Source organism: Trichechus manatus, unplaced genomic scaffold (assembly GCF_000243295.1).
Source record: "Trichechus manatus latirostris isolate Lorelei unplaced genomic scaffold, TriManLat1.0 scaffold00094, whole genome shotgun sequence".
NCBI classification, from domain to species: Eukaryota; Metazoa; Chordata; class Mammalia; order Sirenia; family Trichechidae; genus Trichechus; species Trichechus manatus.
In genome coordinates this window covers 2934598-2956807 of record NW_004444030.1, presented here as the reverse complement: position 1 = coordinate 2956807, position 22210 = coordinate 2934598, and the positions used below count along the sequence as shown (strand labels likewise).

General features: G+C 36.4%; 1 protein-coding gene across 5 annotated transcripts in view; it reads left to right on the top strand.

Moving 5' to 3' along the window:
* CWF19L2 (CWF19 like cell cycle control factor 2) overlaps nucleotides 1-16697 on the top strand; it is a 163445-nt gene extending 146748 nt beyond the window's left edge. For 4 of the 5 annotated variants that reach the window (XM_004382469.2, XM_023736940.1, XM_023736943.1 and 1 more), the window contains 4 exons: nucleotides 4135-4290; nucleotides 6044-6124; nucleotides 11587-11688; nucleotides 14778-16697. In XM_004382469.2, the coding sequence (XP_004382526.1) occupies nucleotides 4135-4290; nucleotides 6044-6124; nucleotides 11587-11688; nucleotides 14778-14921 (483 nt within the window). In that variant the 3' untranslated portion in view covers nucleotides 14922-16697. Of the gene's footprint in view, nucleotides 1-4134; nucleotides 4291-6043; nucleotides 6125-11586; nucleotides 11689-14731 lie in introns of all 5 variants that reach the window. The other variant, XM_023736941.1, reaches the window with a different exon arrangement.
* The last annotated feature ends 5513 nt before the right edge of the window (nucleotides 16698-22210 follow it).

Below are 22210 nucleotides of genomic sequence, written 5' to 3'. Positions count from 1 at the left end.
CAGAAAAATTATCAGAGAAGAGAGAGACATTATATAATGATGAAAGGATCAATCCACCAAGAAGACATAGCACTGGAGAATTTTATCAAATGTTTAAAGAAGAATTGACACCAATTCTATACAATCACTTTTAGAAAACAGAAGGAGGGAGTACTTCTCCCAGTTCATTTTAAGAAGCTGCTATTACCCTGATGCCAGAAAATACAGTTCAATATCCTTCATAAATATGGTTGCAAAAATCTTTAACAAAATATTAGCATATAGAATTTGACAATAATGTAAAAGTAATTATATACACCATGACCAAGTGGGGTTTATACTAAGGATGCAAGGCTTGTTCAGTATTGGAAAATTAATGTAATGCACCATATTAACAGGCTAAACAGGCAAAATCACATGCTCATATCAATCAATGAAGAAAAAGAATTTGACCAAATTCATGCCCAGTCATAATAAAAACTTTCAGAAAAGTAGGAATAGAGGGGAACATCCTCTGCTTGATAAAGAGCATCTACAAAAAGCCTAAAGCTAACGTTATACTAACTGGTAAAAGATGTTCTCTCCCTAATATCGGTAACAAGGCAACATTGGTAACATCTGCTTTCACTACTCTTACTCAACTTAGTGTTGCAAGTTCTAGCTAGTGTAGTAATGCAAGCAAAGGAAGTAAAATGCATACAGATTGGAAAGGAAAAAATAAAACTTCTTATTTGCAGATGATACGATTGTTTACATAGAAAATCTCAAGGAATCTACAAATAAAAACCACTAGAATTAGTGAGCAAGTTCAGCAAGGTCACAGGATACAAGATAACAAAACCTATTGCCGTTGAAGTCGATTCGGACTCACAGCGACCCTATAGGACAGTAGGACTGCCCTATAGGGTTTCCAAGGAGCAGATTTGAACTGCTGACCTTTTGATTAGCAGCGGAGCTCTTAAACTCTGTGCCACCCAGGCTCCAGGATCCAAGATAAGCATGCAGAAATCAATTGTATTTCTGTATGCTAGTAATGAACACATAGAAATCAAAATAAAAAATACAGTACTATTTATAATCACTCAAAAAAAATCAAATACTTAGATATAAATCTAACAAAAAAATATAGAACTTGTATGCTAAAAGCTACAAAACACTGATGAAAAGTGTTTTGGAATCAGTCTGTCTGTTTGCAGGACTTACTATATAGCTGGAGCCCTGGTGTCACCGTGGTTAAGCACCAGTGGTTAAACAACCTTTTTTTTTTTAACAGATACTAAAATGTTCAGCTTATTATAGGCAAACTGTGACAATAGATTAGACAGTTTAGATAAAATGGACTAATTTTTTGAAAAACACAACTTCCTAAAACTAAACAGAAGAAATATAAGTATATATATTTCTATATCTACTAAATAAATAGAATCCATAATTAAAAGCCTTACCACAAAGAAAACCCCAGTCCCAGAGGGCTTTACTGCAGAATTCTTCACTTTAAGGGAGAAATAATACCAATTATCCTAGAAACTTTTAAGAGAACAAAAAATAGAAGGAACACCACCAAGCTCACATAAACTGCCCAAGAAGAGAAGGTAGTAAAGGGTCTCTGACAACCTGGAAGAGGGCAGGGCATGGCTAAAGGAACTGGCCCCTGGAGTCTAGAGAAAGGAATACCTCATCCTTTCTACCAGCCTCCCATGAGAAATGTCCCCAGGATGCAGGCAGAAGGGTCCCAGAGATGAAGGTCTCCAGTTTTGCCCCAGGCCTGCCAACCAGTCCTGTGAGCCTGTGAATGCCCAGAACCTCAGCATGAGTTGTTTGCTTGTTAGTGAGCTTGCACCACCTTCTGTGCTTAGTGAGTCATCCAGGCCATTCTTGGGTGATGCTGGTATGCACAACCTCTCCTTGCATCTAGTGGGCTAGTTTAATCCCTGGGAGTGGCTGGGTAGGTCTCCTGAAGTAGGCATGTTGTAACAATGCTTCCTTTTTCTGTCAAGAGAGGGTGGAATCCAAGTTGTCTGGAATAGACTCAGCCCGGAAATAATGCTGGGGTGAACCTCAACTTCTGGAGTGAGGCAGCTTCAACCTTTAACCGTTAAGTTGTGTCGTCTTTGCCTATGGCTGGCTGAGCATCCAAAGCATACTCCACGAGAGGCACTTCAAATTTCACTGGAGCACAGCCCCTTCTGTTGTAGAGTACAGTGGTTTTCTTCTTTTAAACGCATGTCAGAACTCAGCTGTGACAAATAAGCACATGAAAAAATGTTCAACATCATTAACTATTAGGGAAATGCAAATTAAAACTACATGATATATCACTACATAGCTATCAGAATGTAAATAAAAAATATTGACAACACCAAATACTGGTGAGGTTGTGGAAAAACTGCATTGCTCCTGTAGTGTTGGTGGAAATGTAAAATGATATAGCTACTTTGGAAAACACTTTAGAAGTTTTTTTTAAAAATATGAAATATACAACTGCCATATGACCTAATAATTGCGCCCTTGAGTATTTATTTCAGAGAAATGGAATAAATGTTCATGACAACCTTTATTTGAAATATCTGAAAACAGAAAACACCCTAGATATCCTTTAATGGGTAAATATACTTTTGGTACATCCATACCAGAAATACTACTCAGCAATAAAGAGGAATGAACTATTGATACATGCAACAACTTGGATGAATCTCCAGAGATTTATACTGAGTGAAAAAGCCAGCTCCGCAATATGTGATTCCATTCATATAACATTCTTAAAATGACAGAATTAAAGAAATAAAGCACAGATTAATCCCAAGGGTAAAGGAACTGGGGTTGGGGAGGTAGGGAGAGAGATGAGAGGGAAGTAGGTGGGACTATAAAAGTACAACAAGAGGAATTCTTACGGCTTTGGAATTGTTCTGTATCTTTACTGTATCAGTATCCTAATTGAGATATTATACTATAGTTTTATATGATAGTCCCATTGGGGGAAACTAGGTAAATGGTACATGGGATCTCTGTATTATTTCTTATAACTACATGTGAATTTGTAATTATCTTAAAATAAAAAAGTGTAGTTAAAATATTAAAAAGTTATAAATCAGGGTGACAAAGTCTAAATAAAATGTTTTATCCTCCTTAGACAAATGTATTTTCATAATGCCCTTCAAGGCCAAGTTTGAATTTAGAATCCTCAGACACCTTTGAGTTTCACACTAGAACATGGTAGTGTAGGGAAAGCTGGCCTCTGGCACCCAGCCTGCAGCCTGCTCCCCTTCTTCTATCCCCTGGCTCCATCCTGCACTGCAAGGGATGTTCTGTGAATACATGTGAACACCCTGGACCACATGTCCAAGCTCCATCCAACTACCTTCAATAAACAACTGTCCTTCAGGCATAGGACTGTGCAAAATATAATTAAATAAAATTTAAAAAATGGAATTTTATAATAATGCTTAGCCCTTTGGGAAAAGAAAACCGTCTTACTTTTCACCTTTAGTATATTTGACTTTCTATACTTAGTTGTGTTGTGAGGTGCCGTCAATTCTGACTTATAGCGACCCAATAGGACTGAGTAGAACAGTGTTTCCAAGAAGCAGGCGGTGGATTTGAACTTCTGACCTTTTGGTTAGCAGCCAAGCTCTTAACCACTACAGTAGAGCTACATTATATATGAAAATAGGAGAATGCCTGAATATACAAGTAAGGGGTCAGCAGACATATAAGGGAACCAACACATGAAGATGCTGTGAGCTTAGGGAAATATTTGGAAATGAATTCTGCTTTTTGTTTATCCCAGATTTTAAGATACCCATTGCTCAGAGTATCATTTTGACTTATGGATGTTTTCCTATGATTTTACTGTTAAGTCTTCATATTTTACCACCCAAATTTGATTTTATCTCTTTATTTTCTCATTTTTGTTTACTGGAACTGTTTCCTATAGATACATAAACTATGTGGAGTTAGCTTCAGTTTGAAAAATGATGCTTAAATACATGAAATTATGTAGTGGATTTAGAAAGTAAAGTATAAGGTAATATCATGTTAAGAGTTCAGACATTGTTTACTTCTCATTTTAAAGGACCTTATTATACTCTTTATTGTCTTCATGTAATGGATATCCTGTAAGTGCTTTATTTACCTAGCTGTCATTTTTTTCTTCAGATGTTCAGAAAATCATTGGTAAAGATGTTTGAAGATAAAGAGTTGGATTGCATATTTTTAGAAACTAATGTGAACATGAAGAAACAATATCATATGGTTTATGAGTGCATTCCTCTCCCAAAGGAAGTGGGTGATATGGCTCCTATCTATTTTAAGGTATTTAAATATGGTCTTTACATGCATATTTATTTTTTGCTACAGTTCTGTTTTATGAATATGGTTGTCTTGATTCATGTATTTTCCTCCCATATACTTATATCAAATTTTGTGTTATATAAAGAAGTAAAGCACATACACGAAAATTCTGCTGTATCAATTTCTGTAGAAAGAAATTTCAGATTTTGATTTTACAAGTATGAATGTGCTATCAATTGGTAAATTATAATTTCTATTTTATTTTCTCATGTGAAATCAGGGTTTTACCTTGAATTACTTTCAAGTGAATTGTAGTCATAACTGTAGAAAACTCATTATTGAACTACACTGGAGTCAAACATAGTAACATACAGATAGTACAAATTATAATTGCTGAAATAACTTATTGCATAAATTTTACTATTTTATACCTCATGATACCATTTGTAAAAGTAAAACAAATTTCTAACCTTGATATACATTTTTGGACATGGAATAAATAGTGTGTATTTGTTGTTGACCTGAATACAATATAAAGGAATTTATGGACTAATACAAGTGCATAAATATAGAACCATATATGAAATATTAACATATGCAAAGAAAAAGCAATGTAATATTTTGTGAATGGTGAATGAAGACTTCTGAGGATTAAACATTTGGACAATATAGGGTGGTAAGATTTATTATTCTGGACTATAAATTCTAATAAAAAGAATTATAAAACCTATTCAGGTTAAGGAAATCTTTAAAAACAATCTGATTATTTGATTTGAAGAATTACACTATTAAAGTGTGAGAGAATAAGCCAGATAATCCCAAAGACCCATTCCAGTCATATATTAAACTTAATTGAGAAAGAGATTATACTTTTCCAGTGAAATGGAGTCTTAGATGATCGTGACTAGAGGCATTTGAGGTACAGGGACCCACAGATAGCAGCCAGTGTTGCTGTTGTAGGGTGACAGAAATGTCATCTCTTAACACAATGGTGTATGACTTTTCTCCTTTACACTGAACTTTTATATGATCATTAAAGATGCTGCATTTATTTGATTTGGCTTCAATTTTGTATTGACTGTTCCACATGATAATGTCAAATCAAGCAGCCCAAGCCAAGCAGTATATCTGGTGTATTTAAATTGAACTTATTTGAATGTTAATTTTCTCTCTAAAATTAGTTTAATTAGTAACAATATTGTACAATAATGAGATTATTTTATATTCATCATCCTGCTTTTTCTTTCTATTAAATATTTCTTTATCATAAATAATAGTCATACTGCTGAGCCTAGAAAGTCTTAGAATTCCATTTCTATGTATTTTTCTCCCTGCATTTTTGCATTTTTACTTCTTTGCTATATGGGCAGAAATAGTTCAAGTTTTTTGTTGCCAGAAAGCATATAAATTACTCTTTTGATATTTGGAAGCAGAGCAATAAAACTAAATGAATTTGAGTAGATTTCTATGAATGCAGTAGGGAATTTGTGAACTTTTATGTTTACAAATTATGCTCAATATTAAAATGCTAGGTCTTATTAAGGATTGTTTTTGTCATGTAAAGCTGAGCTGAAGTTAGTATGAGTTAAGAATGAGTAAAAGAATATTGTCTTTACTGAAGATAGGATTGTTAAAAGTCAAGAAGTTCCAGTTTCAAATAATGACCTACCATGTGTAATGTACTCTAATTAATTCACTATGAGACTTTATTTTTAAACTCTCTTTGTATTTGCTTATATATTATATTTTTATTTAACAAATGGGTATTTTATAGAAAGCCATAATGGAATCTGATGAGGAGTGGTCCATGAACAAGAAGTTGATTGATCTCTCTTCAAAAGATATCAGAAAGTCTGTAAGTATCATTTTTTCCCCTAATATAAGAAAATGGTGTTCAGAATCTTCATTAATTTCCACATCTCAGTTGAGAAAGAGACCATTTGGATGAGTGACCAAAGGCAAAGTAACTGATTCTACAAATAAAGATTATTTTCATCCTTCTTGGTCTAGAAAATGCTTGTTTGTTTGTAGAGGCTTTCTATTTTTTTATCCAAATGAATGTTTTCTCCTGACCTTCCAGCCCTCTGCTATGTATTATTGGCTATGATAACCATTAGAATCTGCCATGAGAGGCCCTTTCATGGGCTTCTCAGGTCCTGTGGGAAAAATGGTGAGAGGGTCCTTCATGGTACTGGGATAATAATGAGAGGAAATTTTTCCTTGAGGCTCCATTTTGAATTTGGAACTCATTTTCTTTTCCCTATACAAAAGTTCTCTGTTATATTCCTATAAAACAGTAGTTGAGTTAGATCATGGGTTCATTATTCATTTGGAGACTTGTCTAACCATGTTTTATAGTTTAATCTTAATTTGCAGGTCAACTTTTGGATGTAAGTTATATGTAAGTTGAGTACTTTTGTAATGAACTCTTTTCTAGAAATATGAATTAAATGGAGTAGAGATTTAATAGATGTTTGAAATCTTTCTCTTCCTATTCAAAAAGCAATTTATTCTACAGCTATGTGTCAAGAGTCTACTATTTAGCAGCACTCTTCTAGATGCTTTTTATACATAGTTAACAAAACAGAGCGGATCCCTGCCTTTATGGAGTTTATATTTCAGTGCAGGGGTTGGCAACTACAATCTATAGGCCAAATCTGCCTGCGGCCTGTTTTTGTAAACAAAGTTTTATTGGAACACAGCCTCACTCATTTGTTCATATATTGTCTGTGGCTGCTTTCTTGCTGCAAGGGCAGAGTTGAGTAGTCCAACTGAGACAGTATGATCCGCAAAGCCTAAAATAGTTTGCTATCTATATCTTTACAGAAAAAGTTTACCTATCCTTGTTCCAGTAGAAGAGTCCTAGTGGCGCAGTGGTTAAGCACTTGGCTGCTAACCAAAAGGTTGGTGGTTCGAACCCACCAGCCACTCCAAGGGAGAAAGATGTGGCAGTCTGCTTCTGTAAAGATTGCAGCCTTGGAAACCGTTATGGGGCAGTTCTGTTCTGTCCTATAGGGTTGCTATGAGTTGGGATTGACTTGACGGCAAGGGATTTGGTTTTATTTGGTTCTGTTCTAGTATATGTCACTAAAATATTTCTCCCCCATTTCTTTTGTAAAGCCATTCTCCTGATACGTGTGACTGATAGAATTCCTTATTAAACTTAATATATCCCAGTCAGCATATTAAAATTTCAATGCATTGTTGAAGATACACAGTTTTAATTCAGAGGTAAAACATTGTCTACAGTGTTTTTTCTCTTTCTGTGCTGGTCAATTGAGCCAGACAACATATTAAAGCACGAAACTGTAAATGTCCTATATACTTTGGAACCTTATGAACCTATAGATGGAATCATAATTTATATACACTTTTTTGCCTGAGATTTTCACTTATCCCATGCTAATAAATATTCTTTGAGAACATGATTGTAATGGCAGTTAATAGTTCAGAATAAGAATTTATAGAGAAATGTATTATTACCCATTTGCTGTACTGTGTGTGCATTATTCTTACCAGTGAACCATGTAGTACCTATTGTTTGTTTTCTAAGACTTGGATAAATACCTGAATTGAGTAGCCAGGAGGTCTTAATAATATTACAAATTAACCAATAAAAAACAGGTACTGATCCTTGTAAGAATGGTGATCGTATATTCAATTTTAAAGTGTTCCAAAGATAACCTTTACTAAGTTTTATATCTGAGGCCATTTGAGAGTCACAGTAGAGGGGAATGAGCCAGATGACATCTTGAGGTCCCTTTTAGCACTAGGATTCTATAATTATGTGAATGGAATTGTGAAGAGAATTTGAGCATAAGAATAATTCCAAAGGAGGTCACTTTTTAGGTTAGCAAGCTTTCTAGTGTCTTTTTAAAATTATAAAAGTGTTTCAGAGCTAGAAATGAAGCACTGTTAAGCTTTTGACATTGTTTTTACTTCTGAAAGAATCTCATTACACTTTTTTTTAAAGCCCTGTGTCCTTGCTAGTTTCATAAGGTATTTTGCCTACTTCATTGGAGGCAGGGTGATTTTTTTTTTTTTTCCCACTGAGTAGATTCTTGACTTATAATAGTGTTTCATATATTTGTAATTCATTTCTATTCATTGTTGAATTTATATTTTTATTTTATTTGAGAGTATAAGCTTGCCTTCTTTTGCCCATTTTGTTTACTTTTTCTGGATCTTTTGAATATTCTGCAGCATAGTATGAAGTCCGTGGAAATAGATTAGTAAACAAATCTGAATGTTCATTGGAGAGGAGTTGCATAATATTAAACAACTCGTCATGAAAAGTGGTCATTTTTCACAAGGCTGTTTCATTATGATTTAATGAGAATTCCTGAACTTTTAAAATTTGATTTTTTAGTTTAATTTTGTGGTAACTATAGTTAAATTGACTAGATAGCATCGGGTTTGATTTTTGGTTATAGCAATTGAGAAAGCATATGACATACTTAGGAACTGAGTTTTATTTTTTAAAAAAGAAAATCCGTATCAAGGGAAAATTCAGATTTACGTAGAGATCCTCTGTTACGGATTGAATTGTGTCCTCCAAAAATACGTTTTATAAATCCTAAACCCTACACCTGTAGTTACAATCCTATTTGGGAATGGGTTTTCTTTGTTATGTTAATGAGACAGTATTAGTGTAGGGTGTGTCTTAAGTCAGTCTCTTTTGAGACAAAAGAATTTAAACAAGCAAGTGAGCAAGCAAAGATGGGGGATAAGAGATGCCAAGCCACATGAAGATCTTCCAGGAGCAAAAGCTCAGAAGAGGCAAGGACCTTCCTCCAGAACCGACAGAGAGAGAGAGCTGTCCCCTAGAGCCGGCACCCTGAATTTGGACTTCTAGCCTCCTAAACTGTGAGAAGAGAAATTTCTGTTTGTTAAAGCTACTACCCATTTGTAGTATTTCTGTTATAGCAGCACTAGATAACTAAGATCCATACCTTCAAACCCAAGGACAATAATAGGGAATATTAAAAGAGAAAAATTCAGACAGTAGTGCTTTTATATTGTAAATAAGATTTTTTGCAGTAGTTCTGTCAGTACCTTTAGACGTGGTGCCACAATTCCAGTTCATTTCCCTCTGGCTGGTCAAGGCGGGAAAAGGAAAGTACTACATGTACAAACACTTTGATACCAGAGTCTTTGCGATGCCTGCCGCTAACAACCCTCCTAGCAGGACAGCAGGGTGTATCTTTTGCAGCCTGCAAAGAGATTAACAGAGGTGAGGCCTGTGGCAGCAGCTGTTATTTGTGTAACAGTAGTTGTGTGTTCATTGTACCATCTTGGCAAATATGCCACAGGTTGTTGAGCCTTCGTATATATATTAGGTTCCTATTGCTGCTGTAACAAATGTAAAAAAACACAAATTTATTAATGTTTTGGAGGTCAGAAGTCTGAAATGGGTTTCACTGTGCTAAAATCAAGATGTTGGCAGGCCTAGATCCTAGAGGGTCTGGGGGAATCTGTTCCCTTGCCTTATCCAGCTTCTAGAAGCCTCCTACATTCCTTGATTTGTGGTGCCTTCCTCCATCTTTAAAGCCAGCAATGTGGTATCCTCCAATATCTCTCTGGCCCTGATCCTCCTGTCTCTTTCTTACAGGGACCTTTTGATTACATTGGGCCCACCTGGATAATCCAGGATAATCACCCCATTTTAAGATCCTTAACTTTAATCACATCTGCCAAGTACCTTTTACCATGTAAAGTAACATACCTGTGGCAGTTAGGGGACAGGGCATTGCCATCTGGAGGTGGGATCATTCTGCCTACCACAGTGTAGTACCAAGAGAAAGCGTGGGCACTGTCAGCAAAAATTTCTCAAGTTATCTCTCGTAGTACTGTCTGTTAGTCGATGTAGTTCTATAACATCTTTTGGGGCATTCAGATTCATGCTTCACACATGGTAATCTACTTCAGGTGGCAAAGGGGTTCTGATGGAGCCTTCCATCTTTTTTTTCTCTGACCACCAGGTTTGCATAAAGCACTCTTGTATAGGAGACAAAAATGAAAGTAAGGTTTGAATAATTTCTGTGTGCCAAGAATTGGGCTAGGAACTTTACATGCATTGTTCTATTTGATCCTCACAGCAAACTTCTGAGCTCCTCATATTTCTCATGAGACCAAGAGATATTAAATGACTTGCCAGAGATTACACAGTTCTAAGACTCAGAGCTGTGATGAGAGTCTTGTCTCTTTTTTACTTTATTTTTTCCTAATTGTCAAGGTTATACATGTTGGAATAAAGAAATATATAAAGCAAAAAAATAATTACCTACTTCTCTGCATTTTATATTATGTACAGTTTTATAAACTGACTTTTTTCCTTATACATTTCCTATATCATGAAGAACTCTTTATAAGCCCTAATTTTAATTTCTTTATAACACTTCAAGATGACCATTCTCTTTCCACCATACCACACTATGCCTTTCCATGTCCTGCCTTCTTGGGGAGACAATATAGAATATATATCATTAAGTAGAAGTCTGTGATTTAGTGCCAAAATAAGTAAATGCTGACTCATGAGAGGATTAGAGAGATGTTCCTATCCATTGACCCACTTGAATAATTTCTAGTGAAAAAGATAGGACTTGAAGGAAAAACTCGCAAGGACACAAGATCTATTTAACTGATAGAGATAGCAGGAAATTATGGCCTTTCTAGTCAAGATATAGTTTAAAATACTTCGTGTTTGTGTGTGTGTGTGTGTCTAGAGAGAGAGAATGGGAGAGGGCAGGGAGGGAGGGAGGGAGTGAAAGATAATAGATAATCCTGGAGATATTAATGAGGTTGGTAAACTAAGTATTGCTCTACCCATCTCGCCAGTTTAAAAAAAAAAATCTATGGTTGTTCTGGTTTAGTTTATCTTTGAAAAATCATAGTAAAGTCTCAGGGATATTGTAAACAAAGCTCTAAGTATGTGGCCAGACCCCTCTTCCTGTTCTGCAATGTAAAATATAAGAAAGCATATCCTCGTTCTCTGTGCAACATAAGTTTTGAAAAATATTCTGCTGTTATATAAAAATTACAGGTGCCTTTTGTTTTCCTGCTTTCCCTCAGGACAAGAAAGTAATTGGTTTTATTATAATTGCTAGATATTATGAAGAGCTGTCAGGCTGAAAGGCTGCCAAAATGAAATGTTTTGCTTAGAAAGTTAAGTCATTATTTAAGTATCTCTAGAATTGGAAATTCATTGTATACTTTTATCTTGGGGGATACTATTATAGTTAGAGAGCAAGAGGAGGGATTAAGTATAATTTTCTGAGCTGATTCCATATTTCATGTGTGATCTTTCTGTTTATTTAGGTACCTAGAGGCTTACCTTATTTCTCTGTGGATTTTGGCCTCCAAGGAGGGTTTGCCCATGTCATTGAAGATCAACACAAATTCCCTCATTACTTTGGGAAGGTATGTTCACAATTTGATAAAATTCCAGTGTTTAGTAATTTAATATCCCTTTTCTTTCGAAAGGAAGTCAAAACTTCGGGCGCAATTTGCAGTGAGGTTGGTGAACACTGCTGCATTCAGTTTGTAGAAGGGGAACCTAGAAACTATTAGTAAAAATGATTCAAAATATTTATAACAGAGTCGGGAATGTTACTTTGGAACCAAATACTTGTTAACAGTGTCAGCAGTTACTCTGATGTTTTCCTTTGAAGTCAGCCAGCTGAGAATGATGATAATTGCTAATACGTAATAAGGGTCTACAATGTTCCAGGTACTGTTCTAAGCACTCATTTAATGGTCACAGTAACTCTATTATGTAGGTATTGTTTTTGCCTTCATTTTATAGATGAAGAAACTGAGCTACAGAGAGGTTATATAATTTGCTCAGGATCATGGCGCTAATAAGTGACAGAGTTGGGATACATATAGTCATGGTGGTATTAAGAGAACAAATGATCTCACCTCTTCATTTATAGTTAAACAAAATAAGTCCCAGAGGAATATATGACTCATTTCACACAGATAGTTTCTGGGCAGACATTAGAGTCTACAGCTTATTATAGTTGTCAGGTTTTTTTCCATTACTACTGATTGCCTTCTGGGAGTTTAGTCCTTAAATTAAAGGTCTGTGGAAGTATCTGGAAATTGTATACATTAGTATCAAGGATTGTAATGAGATTAATGCAGCATCTGAAGCAGTTAGAAGAAGTCTGGGCAATAAAAGATTTAGAAACGATCTTTAAACTAGTATAGCTCAAGCCTTTCTGCTTATTTTATGGCTATGTAGCTAGTTTCTCTAAGTAAGAGGGGCCTTGATGAACTCTGCTTAGGGTGCTCCCTTCCGCTCTCCCCTCTCTCCCATTTTAATCTCCTGTATAGGAGCCTCTTCTACAAATGAATGAGAATGTGTCAAAAGGAATTTCAACTCCAGAGGTTTGGATTGAAAACTTTTTATGCTGTTGTCCTTAATGGGTTAACCAGAAATCCAGAATCACATGCATCTTTGAATTGTTGAGATATATTACAGAAACTTGTTTGAGACATTTTTAGAATGTTTTTTTCAAGAGTTAACTATAAAGAAATTTATTTTCACTGCTCTCAAACATCTTATTGTTATTCAGTAGGTTTTATAACTGAAGGCTCTATGACTCTGGACTTATTTTAAAGTAAATTTGATTCTGGTGAAAAGGAAGTAAAGTTTTTTGTTTTTGTTTTTTTTTTAACTTGTATAAATTTCATTGGAGGAGCCCTGGTGGTGCAGTGGTTAAGTGCTTGGCTGCTTAGTGAAAGGTTGGCGGTTCGAACCCACCAGCCACTCCACGGGAGAACGATGTGGCAGTCTGCTTCCATAAAGATTACAGCCTTGGAAACCCTATGCGGTAGTTCTGCTCTGTCCATGAGGTCGCTCTGACTCAGAATTGATGCAACAGCACACAACAACAACAAATTTAATTGGGAAACTGATCCCCTTTCAAATATTATGCATATATTATGGTTTATATGATCCTATTTTAAGATTAGGAGGAAAATTTCCCCAGTTAGTGTTGCTTCACTGATCCATTTTCCCCAACCCTTGCTTTTCAAGAGATAGCCTGTGGATCCAAGAACTCTCTTCAGCCTACTGCCTAAGCAGTTGCTTGGAGAACAAGAAGAGATTATTAGGGTGGTCTCTTTCCATTAACAGCTGCTTGAGTAACAGAACAAGAAACAATCCTATAGGATGTACATAATATAAAACTTGATGTTTTATAGAGGCAGTTTCAGGTCAACTTATTAGCTAGGCTTTCTTAAACTGCATTGCTTACTTGGACTGATGCTGAGAAACTCTTGCACTTTACCTAAATTTGCCCATTTGTTTTGATGTCTTCTTCTGTCTCTTTCGGTCCCTTTGTTTCCTCTATTTCCCTTTCCAAATAATAGGAGGCTCCCTTTTCCGTGATGCTTTTCCTGATTCACCCAACAAATGGAATCTTTTTTTCTTAATTCTTCAAAGCAAATTCTTTATCTGCTTTGACACTTACTTATTCTGTTTTATAAGACAGACCTTTGCATAGCTGGATTATTGTTCTGGCTCCCACCAAAATTCCAGATTTTATTAAGAGATCTCTAAAGGCAAACAGATGTATGTCAATTATCTTTGTATCCCCTACAATATTTGGTATTTACCTTGTGCATAGTAGGCTCCTATGGTACATTTGTTGAGTTAAGAAGAACCTACATCTTAAAAAGATTATGTGATTTGTGCAAGGTCTCACCTCACAGCCCAGTAGAGATTCAATATGCAGAATCCAACCTTTAGTCCCATGTTTTCCTATATTACTACATCCCTCACCCCTAAGCATTTCAAGTCTTCCTGATTATCTTTCTGTACATGGATACTCACATGCATTAATTTGATGAGTTTTTGTAGCTAGCAACATAGGAGGAAGATCATGAAGGAAATAATCCAGAATAGTAAGCAGACAATCAAAAAGTCATTCCTTTCAGGGTTTAGAAATATGACTTTTTAAATGAAGGGAATTTATAATTTTTAATTCTAGGTTTACTTACATTAGTATTAAAATGTGATTTTTATTTCCTGAAAAAAGATCTCCAGCTAATAGTAGAAGAAACTGGCTTATATATATAAATACACAGGGTAGCAGAGAAAACATTAGCCTGAGATTCAACTGCAGTTGAGCAACTAAGTTAATAATTGCTACGTGTTGATTAACTTTTTCTCCAAACTGTTTACCAGAGCTGTTAATAAGAACCAAATTAAATAAATTTTACTTGTCTTCCTCCCCTTTGCCTACTGTCTGGTAGATGTGCTAACAAGTAGCAAAATAGATAAATGGCTTTGCAGGAGACAGAGCCAGTACTCGTAGAGTCACAGGGTTTGCATAGTTAGAGCTAATTCAGAACAAGATTTTTTAAAACTTGAAACTAATATTTATGCATTTAATATATTTAGTTGCAGAATAAACAGACATAGTCTCATTCTTTTTTTTTTTTTTTTTTTCAGTATTATTTATACATACATGGTTTGTGTTTTTCTCATTCTTTAAAAGGAAATCATTGGTGGGATGCTGGACATAGAACCAAGACTTTGGAGGAAAGGAATCCGAGAAAGCTTTGAGGATCAGAGGAAGAAAGCACTACAGTTTGCTCAGTGGTGGAAACCATATGACTTCACCAAAAGTAAAAAATGTTGAGGCTTATCCTTCTTTTTTATGTCCTTTTCAGATCCCTTTCAGTTTTATTTCTGTCACATCTAACTAAACAACTGGCTGGCAGATCATAGGGAAAAGAGCCATGGCAGCAGATGGCTCTGGGTCACTGGCAAGCAATCATCATTGGATTGTGTGGTTTCTTCCCCCACTACTCCTGGGAACTTCATTTCAGTGACCAGAGAGTAAGACCAGATGTATTGGATGGCCCGCTCACATTCCTGTCCACCTGTTCAGTTAATTACAGAAAAGGGCTTCTCTGAAGAGAGATTTGGGAAGCATAGGAAAGCAGTGGTTCAAAGGGAAATGGGTCTGCTCCAGTGTTGTTAAGTCTATTGACTGTCTTCTTTTGTATTTTTTAGAATAAGTCTTGGCATATTCAGTAGTAATTGAAAGTTCGTTTCATAGGATTTTATAGAAGAGCTCTTAATTTTTAACTAGAAGCATATAATATCACTGCTGTTCTTTTTGTTAAAGAAAAGAGAATGTCCCCAAAGTAATAAAGAATCAAATGATGGTGAAAATATAACTCATATCCACAACTTGAGTTTGTTTTTATTTCTGGATTTTCTGTTAAATTGTGTCCACTATTATTTGTGTCTTTGAATTTTGGTGATTTTAAAAGTGCGTGTTAAACATATAACAGAATTTATAGATCTGCATTTGTATGAGAATTAAAATTTTTATCCAAATCATTATTTTTCATTTGTATTGATTACTATAATATCTTAAGTGATGAGAACATTCCAAATGTCAGGAGAACATTCTGTTGTGCCACTTCATTGAAGATAGTTGATTTTTATTTGTTCTTACATTTGGTATCAAGATAAAACCATATGCTTACCAAATATGTCCATGATGTGAAGGTGAAGCCGCTCCTGCTTTTTTTAATGGAAAGATCTTTTTTTAATAACCTTCTTTCAAAGATGTTGGTTTTTTGGAAGCTGAACCTTGGCATTTTGTCATAAAATGTTGAATACCTATACTCAGTAGTGATGCATCCTCCAGAGTAACTCACACACTACACAGTTATTTTTAATATCAGCATCTCATTATATCCTCAGTGTGTTAGAGAAATATTTATGTTCTATCTGTGGCTTTTTTAATTTCACGTATAAATTGAAGCTTAATGGTTTTAATATTTTGAAATTGCATTTGAGTATATTTATCAAATAGAAGCTTGAGAACATTGTATTGCTGTTTTCAAACTCTCTTGGCTTTGCTACAAAGTCTCAAAGGAACCTCTAATAGTCATTCATTCCATCAGTGAGTTTGTTTTGAAGAACACTGTGTTATGTGTTGGTGATGCAAAGATAAAAAGTACTTCCCCTGCCTTAAATTATTTTACAGTTTAGTAGACAAAGTGACATGTACATAAATAATTATACCACAGTATGATAAATTCTAAACGGAGATATACACCCAAATGTATTGGAGTACAGTGCTAAAGGATTATTTCCCACTTCCCCTCGCTTCGTTCTCAGCTGTTAACTTTGTTTCCTTTTACTGAGAAAATAGAAGCAAACAAAAGAGAATTTCCACCACATCTGTCTACCTGTATTTGCACCCACATACTCTACTTTTCCTCTTGTTAACTGTGGATTAATTATTTGGTTGTTCTTATCTAAGGCCAGTCCACTCATTTATATGCTAGGTCTTATCCTTTCTCACCTATTAAATTGTCCCCACTCTCTCTGTGTTTAAATTAGATTTTTCCTCTCTACAGGATCATTCCTGTTAGCATTAAAAAAAAAAAAAAAATCTGTAAGATATCTTGTCTTTCAAACAACAAATGTTGGCATCACATCCCTTGTAGCCACTTACCCAGTTTACAGAAAAACTCATAAAAAAATAAGTCTATTGCTTCTCCTCTCGTTCTCCTCCTATTTTCAGTACAGTTAGCCTTCATCCTCAGCATACTCTTCCTCTCAGCATCATTGATATACTTGATCACTTCCCCTTCTTGAAACACTTTCCTCACTTTGCTTCTAGAACACTTCTTATTTATCCTTCCTTACTGGCCACATTTTCTGTCTCCTTTTCTGGTTCCTCTTCATCTACTCAGCATCTAAATGTTGAAATATCTATTCTGAAACCTCATCTCTGCTCACTTCCAAGGTAATCACTACATTAAAATAATCTTAATTACCATTTATGATCTGGTTCACTTATTCAACAAATATTTGAGTGTCTACTATGTCCCAGGCACTATACCGTGTGCATATGATGCATTAGTGAATAATAATAAAATCTCTGTCTTTGAGGAGCTTATGTTGTCTCAGGGAAAGAAAGACAATAAATATTAGACAAAATAGAGAATGTCAGAAGGCAATAAGTATTATGGAAAAAGGAAAATTAGATCAAGGAGGATGTTTCCCAAATTTTATCTTCACTCTGGACCTCTTCTTTTAGCTCCAGACTCGTATATCCAAATACCAACTTGACGTCTCTACTTTGATATCTAATAGGCATCTGTAATGGGCATGCCCAAATCTGAACTCTGGATTTTCTTTCTGTTCCAGTTATTTATTGCTGCTTAACAAGTTACCCAAAATTAGTATCTTATAATAGTAGTCATTTTGTTACATTTCACAGTTTTGTAAGTGAGGAATTTGATCAGCGCTTAACTTTGTGAGTTATCTCTGTTCAATGATGTCTGAGGCCCCAGTGGAGTGGCTCAGATGTCTGGAGATGACTGGGGCCATGTGTCTAGGGCCTCTGTTCATCGTGTGGTGTATACTGGGTCTGGAATGTTCCAAATGGCTCCTTTGCTGACATGTCTGGGCACCTGGACTGGAATGATGGCTGGAAAGCTAGGAACTAACTAGTATCACTCTCTCCATGTATAGAAACTTCATAGTAGTCAGACTTGCCATGTGGCTTCTGACTTCCTCCAGAGTAACTACTTCAAAGGAGTGTTCCAAGAGGTAAGAGGTGGAAGCTGCTAATCTCCTAGGTCTTGGGCCCAGAGATTGGCACCACTTCATTTCTGCTGTATTGTGTTTGTCAAAGCTGTCACAGTCCACCTATATTCAAGAAGATAGGTCATAAACCTGTTGTGTCCTTATGTGAGTTCCTAGGACTGGTACCTGGAATACATTCTCTCAGAAATATTTGAGTGAATTATTAAATCTTACTGGCACCTTAGAAGATAACATGACAGTTTTCTAAGGCTTGCTTTGCCTCCTACCTGATTGAGGACTCTACCATTGGCATCAATCAGGAAGAACCTCAAATAGTTTTTTTTTTTTAATTGTACTTTAGATGAAGGTTTACAGAACAAGTAGTTTCTCATTAAACAGTACACATATTGTTTTATGACATTGGTTAACAACCCTATGACATGTCAACATTCCCCCTTCTCGATCTTGGGTTCCCTATTACCAGCTTTTCTGTCCTCTCCTGCCTTCTAATCTTTGTCCCTGAGCTGTTGTGCCCCATTAGTCTTGTTTTGTTTTATGAGGCTGTCTAATCTTTGGCTGAAGGGTGAACCTTGGGAGTAACTTCATTACAGAGCTAAAAGGATGTCCGGGGGCCATACTTTTGGGGTTTTCTCCAGCTGGGTCCAGGACCCTCTATTGTGATCCCTGTCAGAGCAGTCAGTGGTGGTAGCCAGGCATCATCTAGTTGTATTGGACTCAGTCTGGTGGAGGCCGTGGTAGTTGTGGTCCATCAGTCCTTTGGACTGATCTTTCCCTTGTATCTTGTTTTCTTCATTCTCCCTTGCTCCCGAGGGGGTGAGACCAGTGGAGTATCTTAGATGGTTGCTCACAGGCGTTTAAGACCCCAGACGCTACTCACCAAGGTAGAAAGTAGAACATTTTCTTTATAAACTATGTTATACCAATTGACCTAGATGTTCCCTGAGACCATGGTCCCCACAGCCCTCCACCCAGTAGTTCAGTCCTTCAGGGAGTTTGGATATGTCTATGGAGTTCCCATGACCTTTCCTCGTACAAGTTCTGCTGGCTTCCCCAGTATTGTGTACTGTCTTGCCCTTAACCAAAGTTATCACTTATCTATCAAATAGTATTATTGATCAGTGTGTTTTGGAAGTTTCTGCAGGTTACCCATCAATTTACTTTTCCCCATCAAAATAATTCTGTGTCTAGGAGCAAACACATAATTGAAGAAGATATCTCAGAACTAAGAGAGGAATTGCCAAAGGAAAGAAGCACTGAGATCAAGAAATATTTGATAAAATTCAGGCAATGTCCTCAAATGCCAGAAGGCACAGAAATGTCCCAAGGACCATTAATGTGATCTTTAAGAAACTTCTGCTGGTAGAACACAAGCACTGAACCCATTATTAGGCCAGTTAACCAGGATGTCCCACGAAACCATGACCCTAAACCTCAAAACCAAGGAACTCTAAATCCCATGAGGTTTTTGGTTTTACATAAGCAACTTTGGCAACTACTTTTGTTTTTTTTTTTGGTCATCGATGTAAAGATATCTATCACACAACTTTCGTCAATTCAACTTTTTACAGGTGTGCAACTTATTGACAGCAATTATAATAATCAGCTGTGCAACACTACTCTTAATCCATGTGATTTTTCTGTCACTGTTAACTCCTTCTTTCCCCCTCCCTCCTGTCCCTGGTAACCACTAATAAACTTTGTTCTCTGTACATTTGCCTTTTCTTGCCTTTTTATGTAAGTGAGGTCATACAGTATTTGTCCTTTTGTGATTGACTTACTTCTCTCAGCATAATGTCTTCAAGCTCCATCTGTAAAAAGCTTGCAAGCAGCCATCCAAGGCACAACAATTGATCTCTGTTCACCTGGAGCAACAGAGGAAGGCAGAGCATCGGGAACAGGAGGAGGATGTGGAATGTGTGGCTAATTGCCTCCTTTGCCATGAGACCAGAAGAACTGGATGGTACCCAGCTACCATTACGAACATTTTGATCAAAGATTCTGTAGAAGAATCCTGATGAAAAGGGGGAAAATGCAGAACAGAATGTTAAATTCTCATGGACTCCAGGCATTCTGGAGCCATGGAGGCTGAAAGAACCCCTGAAACTATTGCCCTGAGATAATCTTTAAACCTTAAACCAAAAATATCCCCTGAAGTCTTCTTAAAAACAAACAATAGTTTAACTTAACTAGTAAAAAATGTTAGCCTTGAGCATTATGCTCTTTTAAGAACTATATGGGATCAAAGTGGCAACAGCAACTCGAAAGATTAGATGGGAACCTTAAGGGGCAGTGAGTTTATGTTAAGGGAGGAGGAACAACTTAGAAAAGGAGGGTGAGAATGGTTGCACAACCCAATGTAGTCAATGTCGTTGAATTGTACATGTAGAAACTGTTGAACTGGTGCATATTTTGCTGTATATTTTCTCAACAACAAAAACAAAAACTTATGCTGGTATTCTTGTAGCTTTGGAGCAAATGTGACTGAAATGGGTGCATTAACTTTTTTAAAACAAACTGCTAATTCTTTGTGTAATTTAGCATAGTAGTGTTCTTTTTTTTATTGTAGTTTAGATGAAGTTTACATTTCAGATTAGTCTCCCATACAAAAATTTATATATACATTGTTATGTGACCCTAATTGCTCTCCCTATACTGTGAGCACACTCCTCCTTTCCACGCCTGATTTCCCACGTCCATTCAACCAGCTTCTAACCCTCTCTGCCTTCCCATCTCACATCTGGACAGAAGCTGCCCATTTAGTCTCTTGTATCTACTTGAGCTAAGAGGCACACTCCTCACGAGTATCACTTTATGTCCCACAGTCCAGTCCAATCCTTGTCTGAAGAGTTGGCCTCGGAAATTGTTTTAGTTCTGGGCTGATAGACAATCCAGGGGCCATGCTTTCTGGGGTACCTCCAGTCAGACCGTTAAGTCTGGTCTTCTTACTAGAATTTGAGTTCTGCACCTTACCTTTCTCCTGCTCCATCAGGACTCTCTATTGTGTTCCCTGTCAGGCTGGTCGTTGGTGGTAGCTGGACACCATCTAGTTCTTCTGTTCTCAGGTTGATGAAGTCTCTGGTATATGTGGCCCTTTCTGTGTCTTGGGCTAATACTTTCCTTGTGTCTTTGGTGTTCTTCATTCTTCTTTACTCCAGTGGTTGGGACCAATTGATGCATCTTAGAAGGCCGCTTGCAAGCTTTTAAGACCCCAGACACCACTCACCGAAGTAGGATGCAGAACATTTTCTTAATAAGCTTTGTTATGCCAATTGACATAGATGTCCCCTGAAATCATGGTCCCCAGATCTCTACCCTTGCTACTTTGTCCCTCAAAGTGTTTGATTGTATTCAGGAAACTTCTTAGCTTTGGTTTAGTCCAGTTATGCTGACTTCCCCTGTAGTATGTGCTGTCCTTCCTTTCATCTAAGAGAATAGTTGTCTACTATCTAGTTAGTGAACAACCCTCACCCTCCCTCCCCACCCTAGTAACCATCAAAGAATGTTGTCTTCTGTGTTTAAACCTTCTCTTGAGTTCTTATAATAGTGGTCTTATACAATATTTGTTCTTCTGTGACTGAATAAATTCACTCAGCATAATGACCTCTAGATTGCTCCATGTTACGTTTCACGGCTTCATCATTATTCTTTATTGTTGTGTAGTATTCCATTGTGTGGATATACCTAATTTGTTTATCCATTCGTCTGTTGATGGGCATCTATGTTGTTTCCATCTTTTTGCTATTGTGAACAGTGCTGCAGTGAACATGAGTGTATATATATCTGTTCGTGTGATGGCTCTTATTTCTCTAGGATATATTCCAGGGAGTGGGATAGCTGAATCGTATTCTATTTCTAGCTTTTTAAGGAAGCGCCAAATTGATTTCCAAAGTGGTTGTACCATTTTACATTCCCACTAACGGTGTATAAGTGTTCCGTTCGCTCCACAACCTCTCCAGCATTTATTATTTTGTGTTTTTTGGATTAATGCTAGCCTTGTTGGGGTGAGATGATACCTCATTGTAGTTTTGATCTGCCTTTCTCTAATGGCTAGTGATCGTGAGCATTTCTTGATGTGTCTGTTAGCCACCTGAATATCTTCTTTGGTGAAGTGCCTGTTCATATCATTTGCCCATTTTTTAATTAGGTTATTTGTCTTTTTGTTGTTGAGGTTTTTCAGTATCTTGTAGATTTTAGAGATTAGACACTGATCGGATTTGTCGTAGCCAAAATTTTTTTCCCAGTCTGTAGGTTGTCTTTTGACTCTTTTGGTGAAGTCTTTTGATGAACATAAGTGTTTGATTTTTAGAAGCTCCCAGTTATCTAGTCTCTCTTCTAGTGTTTGTACATTGT